We start from the raw sequence: 18,011 nt of genomic DNA on the forward strand, positions 1-18,011 counted from the left end.
TATTCTTCATGACCAAAGTTGTAATTGAAATAAAAAAGGAAAGTGAAATGTCTGCTTGTCACCCTCTCCCTCCGGTCCACATTAATACCAATGATCCTAATACGTATGATTGTATGAAAATATCTTACAAAATACAAATGTATTTATTATAAACGTTAGTCCTTAACATCTATCACTGTGTATATCACCATTCAAACATCTTTTAAAAGTTGAACAAACCCCACACAGCTCAGTGAAATGTTGACTTTATTTGACAATTTCAGTAAAAACTAATGTTCATATTTCTCTTTTTGATTATAATACTGATGAACGTTCAAAACAAAGCACTTTGGCAACTTACCACATACGTTTTAAAATGCTTAATAAGCACCGTAACTTTCATGATATCATTTCTCGGTCATAATCGGTTGTTTCCGTGAACGGCCGAGACTCGAGTGACGGCAAATGCTGCGGCTGCAAGGCATGGTGGGGCAGCATTTTCTCCTCTCCTTTCGTCAAGGGAGGTCCAGTGGTTCCTAAGCTAAAGGAGGTTATAAAGGAAGTTTGCAACCTCCTTTCCTATCATCTAGAGCAGGGGTGTCAAACTCAAGGCCCGGGGGCCAAATCCGGCCCGCGACTTCATTTTATGTGGCCCCGTAAGAGCTTGCAAAGAATATAATACGTTTATTATACGGTTACAGGCCACTTTACAGAAGCAGGATGCCCATAAACTACATGTCCCACAATGCATCTTGTTTTGTGACATGCACACTGAAGAGACTTGCAATTATTTGCACTGGACTTCTGCTTTCAGACAGAGTTAATTACTAAGTTATTATCCTATCCGATAATAATCCAATTCAGAGGCAATAATGTAATATAATACATTATTTTTATATATATATAGTTACAACCGGCCCTTTGAGTGCACTGAGGGACTTCCGGGTCATTTCACTCCGTTAGGAAGGTTCCTAAGCTAAATGGACTATTCGACTTCAGCCACAGTCTTTACTGAGCTGTGTGGGGGTTGTTCAACTTTTAAAATATGTTTGAATGGTGATATACACAGTGATAGATGTTAAGGACTAACGTTTATAATAAATACATTTGTATTTATTTTAAGATATTTTCATACAATCATACGTATTGGGATCATTTGTATTAATGTGGACCGGAGGGAGAGGGTGACGAGCATAAGTTTCACTTTTCTTCTTTATTTCAATTCCAACTTTGTCAATTCATTACATTGCCAGTATTCTTCGTTGTTGTGAAGAAAAATCGTCCCCTCGGATTTTTTAACAGCCCCCTCAGTAATTTCATCCTGGTGAAATGCAATGTAAAATGACCGAAAAAATACCAGCTGAGCTCACTAAGTCACAACCGCTCAAACCAACTACCAACTACTACAGTGAATTGGACAGAGAAGGAGTCCGAGAAAGTTGCTCCCTTATGTGACGTAATATGATGCGTTTGACGTATAACGTTAAAAACAGAACGGCTAATTCCCCCTCTGAATTCCTGCCTTTATGTCTCGTAAAACATATAAAATCCTGCATTAACTTTTTATTAATTGTAATTTCCAGGCAAGGTTAAGCTAAGCATAAATGTAGTAAAGCTGCAAGTTGCTCTTTAACACCTATGCAATTTCTGGTCACGTGTAATTGGCCGTTGTCATGGTAACTGTAAACAGCAGAGCTCGCACAAAGGGAGAAAGGAGTCAGAAACATGTCGGATGTCGGTTCTGATGAGTTTGATGATGAACGCGGGAAACTCGGGGTGAGTTTATTGTCTGTCTGTGAGTGAGTCAGATATCTTTGCTTTATTGTAAGGAATTACGCTGTCTGAAGCTAACGTTAGCATTAGCAGGCTACAGACTGTGTGATCCGCTCTGCCGTGTCCCCGCAGGAGTATGACGGTGGGAGGAACGGAGCCGGAGAGAGGCACGGAGCCGGGAGAGCCGTCCTGCCCAACGGGGACGTGTATCAGGGCGGGTACGAGAGCGGCAGGAGGCACGGACAGGTAGAACAACGTTTAGACCCCAACGGTAGAAAAACGTTTTCCTAACCTTAAAATAGCTTCTAACTTATGTTAAGGTTAGGAAAACGTTTTTAGAACTTAGTACTCCTAAGTTCTAGCCGTTTATTGTTCTAAATATGTAACTGCTGTTTAGCTAGGATTCCTCATACATGTTCATATTAAGGACATCACTAGGCCAAGGTCCATGACAGATTTAAAATGGTATATGCAATTGGAAAATAAGATTGTTGTAGTAGACGACCACCGATTGTCAATACTGATATTTATCTTTGTCAATTATATTTCTTTATTTAATTATAATACATCTTGTTTATCATCATGAATTTCTAAAATAAATGTTTTTTGACAAATAGATTGCACATTTTACAGTGTTGTCCTGGCAACGTGCATAGACAGGTCAGTCAGCATCAGCTTCAAACGGCCAGTCAGTGCAGCTCCTGCAACAGAGGCCATGGCAGGCCGTGGCAAAGCGTCTGTTTCTGAATGTACCTGCCACGTGTGCTTCTTGCAAGACAAATGTCTCTTTGATAATTCATCTTGACTCTAGGGGACATATTGCTTCAAGAATGGGGCGAGATATGTTGGAGACTATTACCAGAACATGAAACATGGACACGGCACCTTCTACTATCCCGATGGCTCTAAATATGAAGGTACAAGAATCATATTATTTTGGGATAGTTGCCAACTTCTACATTCCATCAGTGTGTGTCCGTTTACAGTTTTGTGAAGATTATACTATTTTTCAGCTGGCAACTTTGTGTGTGTTAGGTTTGTGGGTTGAGGACCTGAGACAGGGTCATGGTCTCTACACCTACCCTAATGGAGATGCTTATGAGGGGGAGTGGCTTCATCATATGAGGTATATCTACATTTTGTGAAAGCACACAATTCTCTGTGCCATCTGGATTTAAAAGCCAGATTGGTTTTCCATTATCTAACCTCAGTGGTGTAATTTTAGTAAACAACTTTTACTCAAGTATTGTACTTAAGTATGATTTTGGGGTACTTATACTTTACTTACTGTAGGTATTTTATTTTATGCTACTTTATACTTCTACTCCAATGCTTTTTGGAAGCCAATATTATATTTGTTTACTCTATTGCATTTATTTGACAAAATGAGTTACTAGTTACTTTACAGATTCAGATCATTAGCTTAAACAAAATATAAATAAACTATGGTATAAAAGTATAGGGTAAGATATACAGCAGCAGTAGATAAAAGTAGCACAACCTTTACCAGCATTCAAAAAATAATCCAGTTATTTAATAAATATGATTCTAACATGGGACATTACGCACAATGACTACTTTTACTTTTGGTACTTTAAGTATATTTGAATGCCGATACTTTTGTTATTTTACCTAAGTAAGATTTGAAATGCAGGACTTTAATTGTAACAGAGTATCTTTACACTGTAGTATTTCTAGTACGAGTACTCCTTACAACAATGATCAATGATTAAGACCTTTGCTAAATCACTGCTGGAGACAACTCGGTTGCATATGTTATTTCAACAGCCTGACAAAGTGATTTCAATAAACAGGATGTATATTTATTTTTAACCAAAGCTAAGTTTCAATATCGTCACCGTTTTACCTGAACATTACCAAACCCATTCTAAATACCGTTAATAGCATTTCAGAACTGCTGACATCCTTGGTCTCATATGATTGCTAGGCATGGCCAGGGCATTTACAACTACCACGAAACTGTCTCCAAGTACAAGGGCTCATGGGTAAATGGCAAGATGGAGTCAGCTGGGGAGTATATCCACTCTAACAACAGATACATGGGTAACTTTGTCAACAATAATGTAAGTTTTACTTTAATACCTCACAAAATGCAACATTGTATTCACCAACTAAAGTGTACATACCACATTAAACACATACACAACAAAACAGTGGCGAGCCGTTGGTTTTATAACAAGGCCCTCTGACCCCCCCCCCCCCTTCCCTAAAAAAAAAAGAAGAGTTATTACGTTACAGGCTCTAAGTCTATGGTCACAGCGTATACTTCAGAGGAATATCAAAACAACGGCCCGGGGTGCAAAACGCATCAATGACAGCGACCCTCTACCACACAGAACAACACCATGTATATAAACTAGGGCTGTCAAGTTAACGCGTTAACGCAAAAAAAAATTAACGCCACTAATTATTTTAACGCGATTAACGCATGTGTATTTTTTTTCCTCGGCCGCCCCGTAGTTTCAGAGCGCATCGAGTTTAAAATACCATCTACAAGCTGATGCTGACAGCCCCGCTCCTGCCGCCCGCTTGTGGCAGACCACACTTCCACGCTCACCGGCAGGCACCGACTGGCCATCGGGAGGACCGGGAGGGTGTGTGTTTGTGTGGCCCGAGCGAGCGAGAGAGAGACCTTACGTGCATTACCGTACCGCAGTGTGAACGCGGCTATTGTTGTTGTTAGCATCTGGTGCTAGCTAGCTGCGCTAACGGATATAAGGAGCTGTTTAAATGAAAACAGAGGAGCGATCCATCCACACAACTGCGCCGAGCACTTGACTTGATGCAGGAAGCAGACAGCGGGACGTTGTACGAGAAGTCAGCACACTCATGATTGCAGCAACATGATCGCAGCGTCCAGGCAGCTCCCGTTCGAGCATATGCCTTGAGTTGCACATAGCTCCAACGATCACACACACACACACACACACACACACACACACACACACACACACACACACACACACACACACACACACACACACACACACACACAAAATATTCCTCTAAGGTACATTTAGAACAGATACAAAATGTGCGATTAATTTGCGATTAATCGCGATTAACTATGGACAATCATGCGATTAATCGCGATTAAATATTTTAATCGACTGACAGCCCTAATATAAACACCTCTCAGGACAGGGCACCCACAGCCAAGTAACAATTACACATGAATTAAGTCGGCACGGCGGCCCACATTGAAAATGACTTAGGCCTACCTTTGATGATAAATCACTGAAACACAAAGTCCATCCTCCTGTCCTTTTGGATGAAGCACTTGCGGGTCATTCAGCTGATCCTTTGCCACTCCAGTTTATCATTGGAACTCAATCTTGAAAATGACTCGGTTAATAATTTCGCAACGATGTCATCACTATCACTGAAGTGAGCCATCATGAACGAACTTATGCTAATCATAAATCTATCGATCATAAATTTATCGATTAGATTTATGATTCGAAAATAATAAAAGTAGGGTAACAGGTTCGTTTTCCACAGACCTTATTTCCAGCTATTTTCCAAAATCCTATGGAGAAATCCCACTGCTTTTTTGTCGAGGGAATCCGAGCGCAGCTTACTTCCGGGTTTTAGGACGCGTCACTGCACCACATTATAGAATGGCGAAGTCACGCCCATCTACTTCCGGTCCATGGGACCTTATTTCAGAAAAATAATATATTGAAGTCGATGGAGAGAGAAAACGTATCGTTCGATCCCGTTTGAATTGTGCCATGAATTACACATATGATGTTTGTCAATCTTCAAAAATAATTTCCATGTCAAAAAAGTCACAGTTTGTCGTAAAACTGTTGAAATATAAGACTATGAAAAATACGCAACTAGAAAGACTACAAATCCCAGAGTCGCGTAAGTGATGTCACAATTGTTTTCCTCCACTAAGAGATAGCTAAGATCAGCTGGCTAAGATAAGATAACTTTAACAAGATGCCTGTGTGCTTAGTACCAGGCTGTTATCATACCAGCAATGGGTCTTGCTCGTTCTTTCGCTTCCCGTCTGCTGAAAGGACCAGGAGTGGCTGGATCAAGTTAGCTACCTAGCTAGTAGCTAGCACGTTAGTTAGCATTACAGCCTTGTCATTTTTATTAGCCTTAATATGAAGTAACATTAAGTAACCCAAAATGTTAAACAGTAAGAGTAGTAGTCATATTTCGTGAACCCTTTGAAGAGTACTGTCACCGGTGTGATCATTCTATAATACACAATTTAAACCCGGGGGAGAAATGCTAACGCTAGCATCGGCGATCGCCGATCTTTTCTACTTCATGCTATCTGCACAAATGGTTGACATTAAACTTTAAAAAGACCAGGCAGTTCAGACAGAATCAAAGGAAGGCAGGCAGCTTTGCATGACATTCTTCTGGACGTGTTTCATTGTGGTGATAGTGAGGGTAGTCAATCCTTTTGTTGACAAGACAGTAGTGACGGCCATCTTGGTGACGTGTGTTGTTGTGCGAGACCAGAGATGTAGTTCATTGAGCGTTTCACACAAACAAATGTGTTACTTCACAGTTTTACGACACATTTTAATTTTTTTACTTGCAAAATTATCTTTTAAATTGACAAACATCATATGTGTAATTCGTGGCAAAATTCAAACGGGATCGAAAGATAATCTTTCTCTCTCCATTGACTTCAATACATCATTTTTTCGAAATAAGGTCCCATGGAGGTCCAACGGAAGAGTAGGGACTTCGCCACTCTGTACACTTGCATAAACTTCACAGCGGGCGGAACTTGTCATAAAGTCCGCGAAAATAAAGCCCACCCAGAGGGAAGATATGATTGGTCAATTGTACTGTCATTTGACATTACTCTCTCGTTGAGTTACTATAGCTGGCCCTCTGTGAATGTAGAGAGGGAACAAGCTCTCCCGTCTTCACATAACTCGCAGAGACGGCATTTAACCCTTCACATTCCAACAGAAACTAAACAGGCAAATTCGAAGGATTTATTTCTTTGGAAATGTTATTTTAAAAACAATTAAATCAAGTTATTTTTGGTAAAACTAATGAAAAATATAACTAAAGAAATATTTAAAAATATATATTTTTAAAAAATGTTTTTTTTAATGTTTTCAAATATAAATTTTTAGAATATTTTAGCTGTCAGGGCCTAGAGGGCCCTGACAGCTCGCCACTAAAACACAATACACACAAATAAAACCCAGGTTGTAATAAAACATGTTTTACATTGTGTTCAGTAACAATCACAGCAGATTATTTTCTCCTCAGCCGTCCGGCCCGGGGAAGTACGTGTTTGACGGCTGTGAGCAGCACGGTGAATACCGCCCCGCAGAGCAGGTGATCACACAACCACACAACTTTTTCTCCTTACTGTGTCTGCAAACAGAAGGGATAGCATTCATGATATGACACTGAGTGCACTGAGACACAAGGTAACCATGACAACTCTCTTAACTTAAACTCCAGCCAGCGACTGATGAGGAGAATGGTACAAATCTAAAAACACAGCGGTCCCCCTACCTAGGCTCCAGAGAGGGGTACCTCAGCACCGAGGAGGTGCTCTAACTCCAGAGTGTGTCAGTAGAGACAGGCATGTCCTTTCTGTCTAGAACAACTCCTTCTTCCTTAATTCATCTGTTCTAAGTGCATGTTTGACTTTATATGCATGACGATCAGTCACGTTGAGTGACTTTATCAAAACTTCAGGATTCATGTTTGTGGCTGCACAATTTAGAAAAATGACTAGTTGTGATTGACTGATATTGCCAATGCGATATGATTTGCGATTCACATGATCATTGAAAAATAATTTTCAATGATCATGGTGTGATTTTTTTAAGAGGATCTATAAGAAAGAAGCATATCGTGGTATTACATTTGGATGAATTGGGCAGCACGTTACATGTAAATAAAAGTGTGTTGAAGGTGCGTACCTAATGGTGTGCGTTTTGCTTGCAAATAAAACCAAAATGAATGTTAACAATATATTGTAGAACTTTTTCTCACAGTGTGTTCTTCATTCTATCCAGGACCGAGCTGAGGGTGAGTGGGGGGAGTCGGGCTCGCCTGCCATCCTCAAGTGGATCCCCAAGTGTGTAACTGAGTTGACGCTGTGGACAGGCACACACACCTCATGTGAGCTTTATCAAAAACACCTAGAATATAACAGACCTGCGGTAAATGTACCATCATCTGAAGGTCAGCCTTTATTGTTGATGATGTTTCTGAGGAATACATTCAACAGTTCAAAAAATTGCAAACACAGAGTTGATGTGCCGTTCAGTGTTAACGTGTGTTTTCTTCTGTCAGGTGCAGAAAATGGCAGGGCTTCAGCAGAGGCAGAGAACTGACACGTGATCAATCCTCAAACATATATATTCTAATACATTTGTAAAGTAGCCTTGTCTCTTTCTTTGAAGGTGTTTAGTAGAAGCAACAGGAAACATGTCCTTATATAATGTGCTGCCCCTGTCTGCTAATCTCCAAACAGCTTCATATGTCTGACATACATCAAAAGCTACCAGACCTGGTATATTCACAGTGTTCCATTTAAAAAAAGGTGATAGAAGTTAATTAAATAAATCAAATTATTTGTAAACTATTTACAATTTAAAACAGGGTAAGAATGTGTTTTCTGTTGTTTTGTTAGGAGGTTGCTGCTTGAATGCTTTCAGACCATTTTACTGTATACTTTTTTTGTTAAGTTAGGTTCTGACAAATAAAATTACTGAAAAAACATACTTTTATTTTTTTATTTAATGGTTTATTTCGCAGGGACAATGCACTCTAATGAACACTTAAAACATTCAAATGTATCAAGCGTAACAGTGCCCGATTTAACTTTCAGCTAACTTTCAGCTAATTTCCATTTCCATGTCCCTCACATAAAACATTTAAGAAATGTACATTTTACAAACATTGCAAAAACAAATACATGATATGCAAAAAGTGCAAAAGAGCAAGAGCAGCATACACAAGTATTTATGACATGGTAATACAATATAGCAGCAACGACATATAAAGTGCAAGAGAAGATACAAGAGATACATAAAGTGCAAGAGGAGATGCCCCTGTATTAAAGTGCATTTAGCGGTGATTGCCCGTCTGTTTGTTTCTCATCCATTCTTTGAGTTGACCTTTGTAGGAGCAGACACAGTCGTGGTGGCTTAAAGCCCAGCTCTGCTCCGCGCCGTCCGTTAGATGAGTCTGGTCAGATTAATAAGAAAACACCGGCATAAAAGTTATAACAATAATCTGATTTTAATGGTAAAAAGACACAATACGAAAATACAGAGTGCCCTGTAACAGAGCACTCCGGGCTCCCCGCTCCACTGCCGTGCGATACAGGTATCGGGACCAGCCAGTCAGCAACAGGGGGCACCGTGCATGAATAAACAACAGTATATATGGACATTTTGGGGCGGAGAGTCACTTCTTATCTTCCACCGGACTTCACTCCTTGAATTTCCCAGGGAAGGTTTCACACAAACTATTCTTTCGCAAACATTGTACACAGATATATTAGTATCAAACATTGTACACAGATATATTAGTATCAAACATTGTACACAGATATATTAGTATCAAACATTGTACACAGATATATTAGTATCAAACATTGTACACAGATATATTAGTATCAAACATTGTACACAGATATGTTGGTGCTTGAGATTATATTGGCCCCAAAAAGAACCTTGAAAAGGACGTGTGTGTGTGTGTGTGTGTGTGTGTGTGTGTGTGTGTGTGTGTGGGGCAGGGTGTCTGGGTCATGGAGTGTAAGTAAGAAGGTTTATATATATATATATAAGATTACATTAAAACAGTCCCAAATAATACATGTTCACTTCAATACAGTTCAAGATAATACCTGTTTACTTGAATACAGTTTAGAACAATATCTGTTTGCTTTACCTTTGAAACTATTGAGAGTGGGACAATCCCGTATCTCAGTTGGGAGGCTATTCCACCACGAGCTGCCTTCAAAGTGGTCCGTCTGCGGTGGACTTCACAGTCTCCTCTGGTTTCTGACCTAGTGCAGCGTCCAGTGTGTTTTTTGTGGATGAATTCCCCTAAGCGAGGGGGGGCCAGTCCATGTAAACATTTATAAATAAAACACATACTTTTAAATTAAAATTGTCAAAACTCAAGAAATTATGTTTTTCAAGGATGGTACAGTGGTGGTACGAATTACATAACATATGTATTACGTTACCATTGACTGTTAGCAGGCTCAATGTCGAGTCAAGGCAACATAATCAAGGAGACGGTAGCCGAAGTAATCAAAAGAAGAATTTAATTAATAATTACCACCCTGGTTGAATGAAGGAAATATAAAGTAATGACAGACAAGAACACATACTGCACAGACAGGATCAGCCACAGACAAAGGGGAAAACAGAATCCTTATACATGAGGTAATGACGAGACAAGACACACCTGGGTTAATTACAAATGGGTACACCTGGAGGGGAAACGATAAGGACTACAAAACCATAACAGGAAACTACAGCTAGACATGACACATCACACTAGGAGCGCCTGATCAGGGCACAACACATAACACCCCCACACCCAACTTTATGTCCATAACCCCAAGGCGAAATGGGGGAATGAACATAAACAGAAGAAGGAAACAAGAAACAATAATACTGTCAGCACAATAAAAAATACAAATTGTACTAACAGCACCGGTATGGACGGCCATAACCCCACACCACCTCATGGATAACTAGCACCCCCCCACCCTGTCGACACAGTCCTCCATTCTGGGCAATGGAAAACTATCAGGCCTAATCACGGTCAGTGTTTGTCAACCGTCCCTCCACGACCGCCTTGGACGGAATAATGACGTCATCTTCCAGTTCTCCAACCCCCTCTGAAAAACAAAGACTGCCATTACTCTCATCAACGCTAGATGGGGCCAACATACAAACTGACACCGGCACAGTGGACACACTCGCAGAGGGCACAACAATACTGTCAATAGGATTCACCAGAGGCTCCCTCACATAATATGGCTTAATCATATTAACATGACACAAGCGAGTCTTCCGCCCACGATCCGGTGTCTCGATCAGGTAGTCCAAATCCCCTACTTTCTCTCTAACCAGGTACGGCCCACTAAACCGTGCTTGTAAGCTGGAGCCTGGGACAGGCAACAACACTAAAACCCTCTCCCCTGGCACAAACGTTCTATCCCGAGCCTTCCTGTCATACCAGCCCTTCATCCTCCCCTGTGTGTCACTCAGATTTGTCCTCGCTAGTTCACATGCCCTCTTCAGCTTCTCCCTAAAGCCACAGACATAGTCTAACAGGTTCTTCGGCTCGCTCTCCCCCAACCACTTCTCCCTCAGCAGCTTAAGCGGCCCCCTAACCGAATGCGCAAATACCAGCTCTGCAGGACTGAATCCCAAAGATTCCTGCACCACCTCCCTTGCAGCAAAAAACATTAAATGAACCCCTTCATCCCAGTCGTCCTTCGTGTCACGACAGAACGCCCGAAGCATTGTTTTTAGCGTGGAGTGGAACCTTTCCAAAGCCCCCTGGGATTGTGGGTGATATGGGCTAGAGAAACTATGCGATATATCCAGCTGCTTTAAAACCTGCGAGATGATGCGGGATAAAAAATGCGTACCTTGGTCGGACTGTACCACGCGAGGCAAACCAAAAACTGAGAAAAACCTCACCAAGGCCTGTGACACTGTTTTGACCGTTATCCGTTTCAGTGGAATCGCTTCCGGAAACCGTGTGTTGGCACACATAATGGTCAAAAGAAAGCTATTACCTGCCTTGGTTCTAGGGAGTGGACCCACACAATCAATGATAACCCTCTCAAAAGGTTCCCCCACTGCCGGGATAGGGTAGAGTGGCGCCGGTGGAATGACCCCGTTAGGTTTACCCACCACCTGACACGTTGAACACCCCCTGCAGTGCTGCACCACATCCCGTTTCAACCCTGGCCAAAAAAATGTACGCAGCACACTATCATATGTCTTATTGACCCCCAGATGTCCTGCGAGCCTGTGATCGTGAGCCAAACACAGAATATCGTGACGGTATCTAAACGGAACCACAACCTGCGTCACCACATTCCAATCATTCTCCGCTGACGCGTCGAGGCTAGGAGACCATTTACGCAGCAATATCCCGTCCCTCTGGATATAGCAACTTTTAGAAACCTCACTCTCTCCCACTCCCACAGTGTTCGCAAAAAGGCCTGACAGGCTTGGATCTCTACCCTGTTCCGCGATAAGCTCCTCGCGAGCAAAAGAAAACCCAGCCGCGCTACTGGCAGACTCACACGAGGAAGTAGAGGGCAGTAAAGGGCTGATACCGGCTGGAATAGATGGAAGAACAGCATCACCTTCAAGAGGGGCAATTTCAGGAACAAGCTGAGACGATGACCACAAGTCGGGTTGCCCCGGGAGCGCCCCCTCCACCTCAGGCTCCCGTGGTACTGCACCCTGGGGATTATCCATAAGTGGGTCACGACACTCAGGCACCCCGTTAACAGTCGCTATGATGGTATCAAACAAGTCCACGTCGTCCTTTTCCTCGGCCAGAGCCTTAATAACCATGGCCCGCGTGACTGCACATGAGGAGAACACCCTCGGATACGCATCCGCCAGGACGTCCACCGCCCCCGACTCTGCTGGCACACAAGTCACATCTGCCTTCACGAGGACCCTACCCCCTGCCAGATCATTCCCGAGGATTAATGATACGCCCTCGACAGGAAAACAATTTTCCACCCCAATTACCACTGGCCCCGACACCAACTCAGATGTAAGATGGATAGTGTGAAGCGGAACTTCCATGACATGCATCCCAAAAGACCTGACAGCTATCCCAGCATCCACCTCTGAACCACTGTCAAAAAGCAGCACATCTCTCCGAATAAATGACTGGGACGCAGCCGTATCCCTTAATATGGTCACAGGAACCTTCACCCCTTCGCCAGACAAGGATACAAACCCCTCACTGATGAACGGTAAGTAAGCTTTCATATCCTCACCCCTTTGGGCATCCCTACTCAGAGATGTGTGTGTGGGTGTGGGTGTCATTACCAACGATATTTGTTTACTGGGACGGGTAAGGGCAAAACAGTTCTCCTTTATGTGGCCTTTTTTACCACAGTGGAAACACTCACGCATTTCTCCCCTCATTCCCCGCTCAGCAACCTCGCCCACACTGCCACCGCCAGAGGCCACAGGCCTGTCACCCAAGCCCTACCTCGGTCTACTCTCCACCCTGCGCACGGGATAATTAGGTCTGTCAAAGAGCACTTTGTGCGTCAACACGAACTCATCCGCAAGGCTCGCAGCCACCGAGCACTCAGTCACCTTATGTTCATTAATGTACATCGCCACATTATCGGGCAAACAATAGGACTTAAACTCCTCAAGAAGCACGAGTTCCCGCATCTTAACCAAAGTGTCCACCTTCTCCGACGCGCACCAACGATCAAACAACAGCTCCTTCTCGTAAGCAAACTCCACGTAGGTCTGCACATTGTTCTTTCTAAGAGCGCGAAACCTCTGCCTATACGCCTCCGGCACAAGCTCGTAAGCCCTAAGGATAGCAGCCTTCACCACGGCGTATTCCTGGGTGTTTGGGCAAAGTGACGCGTAAACGTGTTGTGCTTTCCCGGTGAGTGCGCTCTGGAGAAGTAATGTCCACTGGTCATTAGGCCATTTCAGAGTTGTGGCTATATTTTCGAACATAGAAAAATATTTGTCAACATCCTTCTCTGAAAATTGCGGGACCAGACGTAGGTGCCTAGTAGCATCGAACCTAGCTTCAAGATGCACTGCCCGCGCCTCTACCCCAAGCCTTCTAAGCTCATGTACGCGCCCACGTTCTGCCTCCTCCGCTTCCCGGGCGCATAACCGCTCTGCATGTCTCAGCTGCTCGAATTTAAACTCTAGTTCCATCTTCCTCAGCAAAACCTGGTTGTCCGAAACCGGGTCACATGTGACTACCTCCTCCTCCTCAGGTTTGCCCACAGACTCCATAACCTCCTTGGCGGTCAAAGCCTCCACCAGCGCTAACCGCTGCTGCTGCTTTTTCATGCTCGGGGCAAGCCTGACACCGTAATGCTCTGCTATCTCCGATAATTCCTCCTTAGTGCACAAGCCCAACACGTTGACCGTTGGCCTAGCCACAAAATCACATACCTTCACAGGCATACCTGCCCTAGTACCGTCACACCGGGGGAGGAAGAAACTAAAGAACCAACCCCGCTTCCACCAGCATATACGACCAACCAATTAACATATACACAAAAAAAAAAAAAAACGGCTTCACCCTACACGTCTGCACAGTCTGTTCTTAATAACTCTGGCCACCGCTCCCCTACCGCTATCCACTAAATAGAGAAGAGCACCGGTATGACCTTCTGAATCATCCACACTCAAAATTATTCGCAAGAGATTAACAACTGTCGTGTGTTCAAAAAAAGAAGAAAACCTAAGGCCCATCCCTTAAACGTTTCCATCCCTCACTATCAGACCCCCTATATAACTAACTAGCTGACATACGCCGGCCTAGGAGGAGCCTGACAGGGTCTTCCTACTACCCCGACCAGCATAGACGGTATGTCTACCAGGCGAAGGAAGGAACCATAGAAAATGGTCCAGCTGCCCTAGCTGGATGAAAACGCTCCTTATTGGAGAACTATTTACCAAGAGGGTATAAAACATGGGCCACACATACGACACTGTCAACCATAATTCAAAGTGTGGACTAAGCTCAGCGGCCACCACCAAATTCCTGCTCAAATCAGTTTGGCACGAGCCCCCATATTACGTTACCATTGACTGTTAGCAGGCTCAATGTCGAGTCAAGGCAACATAATCAAGGAGACGGTAGCCAAAGTAATCAAAAGAAGAATTTAATTAATAATTACCACCCTGGTTGAATGAAGGAAATATAAAGTAATGACAGACAAGAACACATACTGCACAGACAGGATCAGCCACAGACAAAGGGGAAAACAGAATCCTTATACATGAGGTAATGACGAGACAAGACACACCTGGGTTAATTACAAATGGGTACACCTGGAGGGGAAACGATAAGGACTACAAAACCATAACAGGAAACTACAGCTAGACATGACACATCACACTAGGAGCGCCTGATCAGGGCACAACACATAACAATATGATGTCCTTGAAGAAGAAGACTGTGACGGTTGAAACCTCTGAACAGGCTAAACACATGTTATCCTGGCAGGAATTCATAGAACAACAACAAAAAGTTTGAATAAATGGGCTCCACTACTTCCCCTTGTTTTCAACCAACCTGATCTCACCAAAATGCGTGACTCCACCACGACTCCTTAACACCACAATGCGTGGTGGAGTCACGAACTTTGTTACATTTGCGTGTCGGCACCACGCAAACAACCCCAATGTAAAGTGAATGAGGCTCCTTTGTCGTGGTGCACACACGCATTTCTACAACGTCCTGCAGTGAGCTTTTATTCTATAAAACGTTTTTTAAATCTACTTTATAGCGTGTAGTAACTCACGGGAGGCTTCTTTTATTAGGGCCTGAGCACGTAGTGCAAAGACCTATTGAAATCGTCAGTATTATTATTCTTCTTTTACCGGTTCTGCACTTTCGACCTGTTTTTGAGAGGGTTACGACACTATTCATGTAGCGACATTTGGCAACGCCGCCAGGACCGGTGAAAATGTTAACATTCTGGATTCGATGGGTGAACATTTTTCAACTTGCTCTCTAGCGCCACCCGTGTAAATTCAGTGTTTCGAAAAATGTACAAAGTCGCAGCGTAAGTCTGACGGACCTGAAATTTTGCACACTTATCCGGGTGGAGCAGCTCTACATATTATCCTCTCATATTCCGAAGCTCCGCCTACTTTGATTTTTTTCCAATTTCTTGATTTTCCAAACCAAACTTAGTGCACAGCATCAATAGAGGGGCAGACACATTACCGTACAAAATGAGTACGAGGTGTCGAAAAATGTGGCCGACATCAATCAAAACGTATTAGCAAAAGGGTGTGGCCTACACATAAATGCTCACAATTCATCCAAAATATATCCAAATATCACAGATTTCGGTGGATAGGTTCAGTGTGTCTTGGGGAATAGGCACAACAAACAATGTTCATTTTGAACAATAGGGGGCGCCAAAAACACAACTAATTTATATCTCAAGAACCGATGGACTAAAAAAATATATATTGTGATAGACATACTGGCAGGGTGAGTATAAACTGAGATTTAAAGGGTCGCAACCAATGAAAAATGTGGGCGTGTCCTATTCAGTTTTTTCTCGAAATCGAAGGGTTAAAAAATGTACCGAGCCATAAGTAGGGGAAAAAATTAGTTACGGCCTTTAAATTCGGAACGCATGTCACAGCCCACAACCTTCTCCAGACTGTAGAAAAAAATCGGACGTTTTAGCAAATATGGCTCAGTAGCGCCCCCTATTGTGCGGTAGTCAAATATAGTTTCTTCGAACTACCCAAAACTTGGCACAGAGATTCCTCATGGAAATGCGGACATATTTCAAAATGGCTTCCATTATCTCCGCCCCCCATGAAGTCGGCCATTTTGAAATATGTCCATTTTAAGCGCATTTTCGCATACTTCTCCTAGGAAAATGATCGGAAAAATATCAAACCAGGACAAGATCAGCCCATATCGAATGTGATGCTAAATTGCGAATGAATAGTCGACTGCTCAAACGGGGAGCTCGTAAGCTAACGGAACATGTACCAATTTTGACGATTTAAATGCCACAAAATCGCTAAAATGACTTTTGGACGCAAAACTTGGAACACACGTCACAACCCACGTCTTTTTCCAGACTGTACAAAAAAAATGTACATTTTTGTACACCAGCTCAGTAGCGCCCCCTATTGTGCGATAGTCACATATAGTTTCTCCAAACTACCCCAATCTTGCCACAGACATTACTGATGGAATTGCGGACATATTTCAAAATAGCTTCCATTAGCCACGCCCCCCAGAAAGTCGGCCATTTTGAAATATCGGTGTTATTCATGCGTTTTAAGCGCTTTTTTGCAAACACCTCCTCGGGAAAAGATCGGAAAAATTCCAGTCCAGGACAAGTTAAGCCCATATCCAATATGATGTTAAATTGCGAATAAAATAGTTGCTAGCTCAATCGGGGCGAACGTAGGCGAATGTACCATTTCTGTACCAGTCTCAAATGACTCCAAACTACTCGCATATTTTTCCAGATATTCACGAAACGCTGTATACACATTACTATTATGATGGCACAGAAATGTACCAGCAACAGCTCTGCTTATTAATTTCCCACATTAACCATAAACACCCAATACATATAAAACTCCTAAACAATGTATGGTGAAATGTTTTCCATCTTTGTTTTTCTATCTACGACTACAAACAGTATTTCCACTACAAGCAGAACAGTAACACATATTTCTATGCAATACAATAGAACAGTATGTGTTCACAGCCAATCCATGATTTAATGAGTATTTCCTTTGTGCCAAGAGCTGATTTAGTATATTGCATCAACAACCTTTTCAATTAAATTGACAATTATTTTGTGTAATTAATAGTGTGTGAAACCAGGCAGAGTGAGTGACATGGTGTTCATTTCCACTATGCCAAAGCAGTTTACAGTTGCTGACGGTGTAAGGTAATATATATTGTCCTAAGTAATTGTATGTAGCTGTGTTCAAAGGAGTACACGTTACAAGGCCGTGCGGGGGGAGTTGCCAGACCCAGATGTCCTCAAAGTCAGCGAGGTATACAAGGACCTCTCAGCAGATATCTCACCATGAAAAAAAACGAATGGCTCACTACTCAACTCAATCTTGTGCACAGAGCCTATAGAACACATAATTTAAACCAACAGGATGTAAACAGAGGAGAACAGCCGGTCTGATTTAGTGCCATGTGATTATCCTGTAATGAGTAACATACACAGTGTTGATCGACTATATAAACAGTTCATTTATTGTCTCGATACATGTGTTGTGTACGACATTTAAATCAATTTGATACGTCAATATTAAATGTACCTTTATTTTGGAAAACTTTATTGTGAAGGACAAACCGGATGTCACATTTCCGGTATTGCCGGTTTAGGGAGAGATTTAATTCAGGTAGCTTGCCTTGGCTGTCTGTGTGCGCGGAGGTTTTGTCGTCAACAGTCGTCATTAAACTACCCACTTCTCGGTACATAGAAACCCTGCTCCACGGTGTCAAACGTG

At 42.6% G+C, this 18,011-nt stretch overlaps 1 protein-coding gene across 2 annotated transcripts; it reads left to right on the forward strand.

The window, feature by feature from the left end:
- The first annotated feature begins 1,644 nt into the window (after positions 1-1,644).
- On the forward strand, positions 1,645-8,501 carry rsph1 (radial spoke head component 1). Of its 2 annotated transcripts, none has more exons than XM_034075070.2 (8): positions 1,645-1,755; positions 1,885-1,998; positions 2,564-2,669; positions 2,788-2,878; positions 3,701-3,836; positions 7,030-7,098; positions 7,791-7,896; positions 8,071-8,501. In XM_034075070.2, exons 1-8 carry the CDS (start codon positions 1,705-1,707, stop codon positions 8,109-8,111), a joined length of 714 nt encoding a protein of 237 aa, XP_033930961.1. In that variant the 5' UTR covers positions 1,645-1,704; the 3' UTR covers positions 8,112-8,501. The 2 variants fall into 2 exon arrangements, with proteins under 2 accessions (XP_033930961.1, XP_071057948.1); XM_071201847.1 differs by having other exon boundaries at positions 8,077-8,501.
- The last annotated feature ends 9,510 nt before the right edge of the window (positions 8,502-18,011 follow it).

The sequence above is a fragment of the Pseudochaenichthys georgianus genome, chromosome 23, assembly GCF_902827115.2.
Source record: "Pseudochaenichthys georgianus chromosome 23, fPseGeo1.2, whole genome shotgun sequence".
Taxonomy (NCBI): Eukaryota; Metazoa; Chordata; class Actinopteri; order Perciformes; family Channichthyidae; genus Pseudochaenichthys; species Pseudochaenichthys georgianus.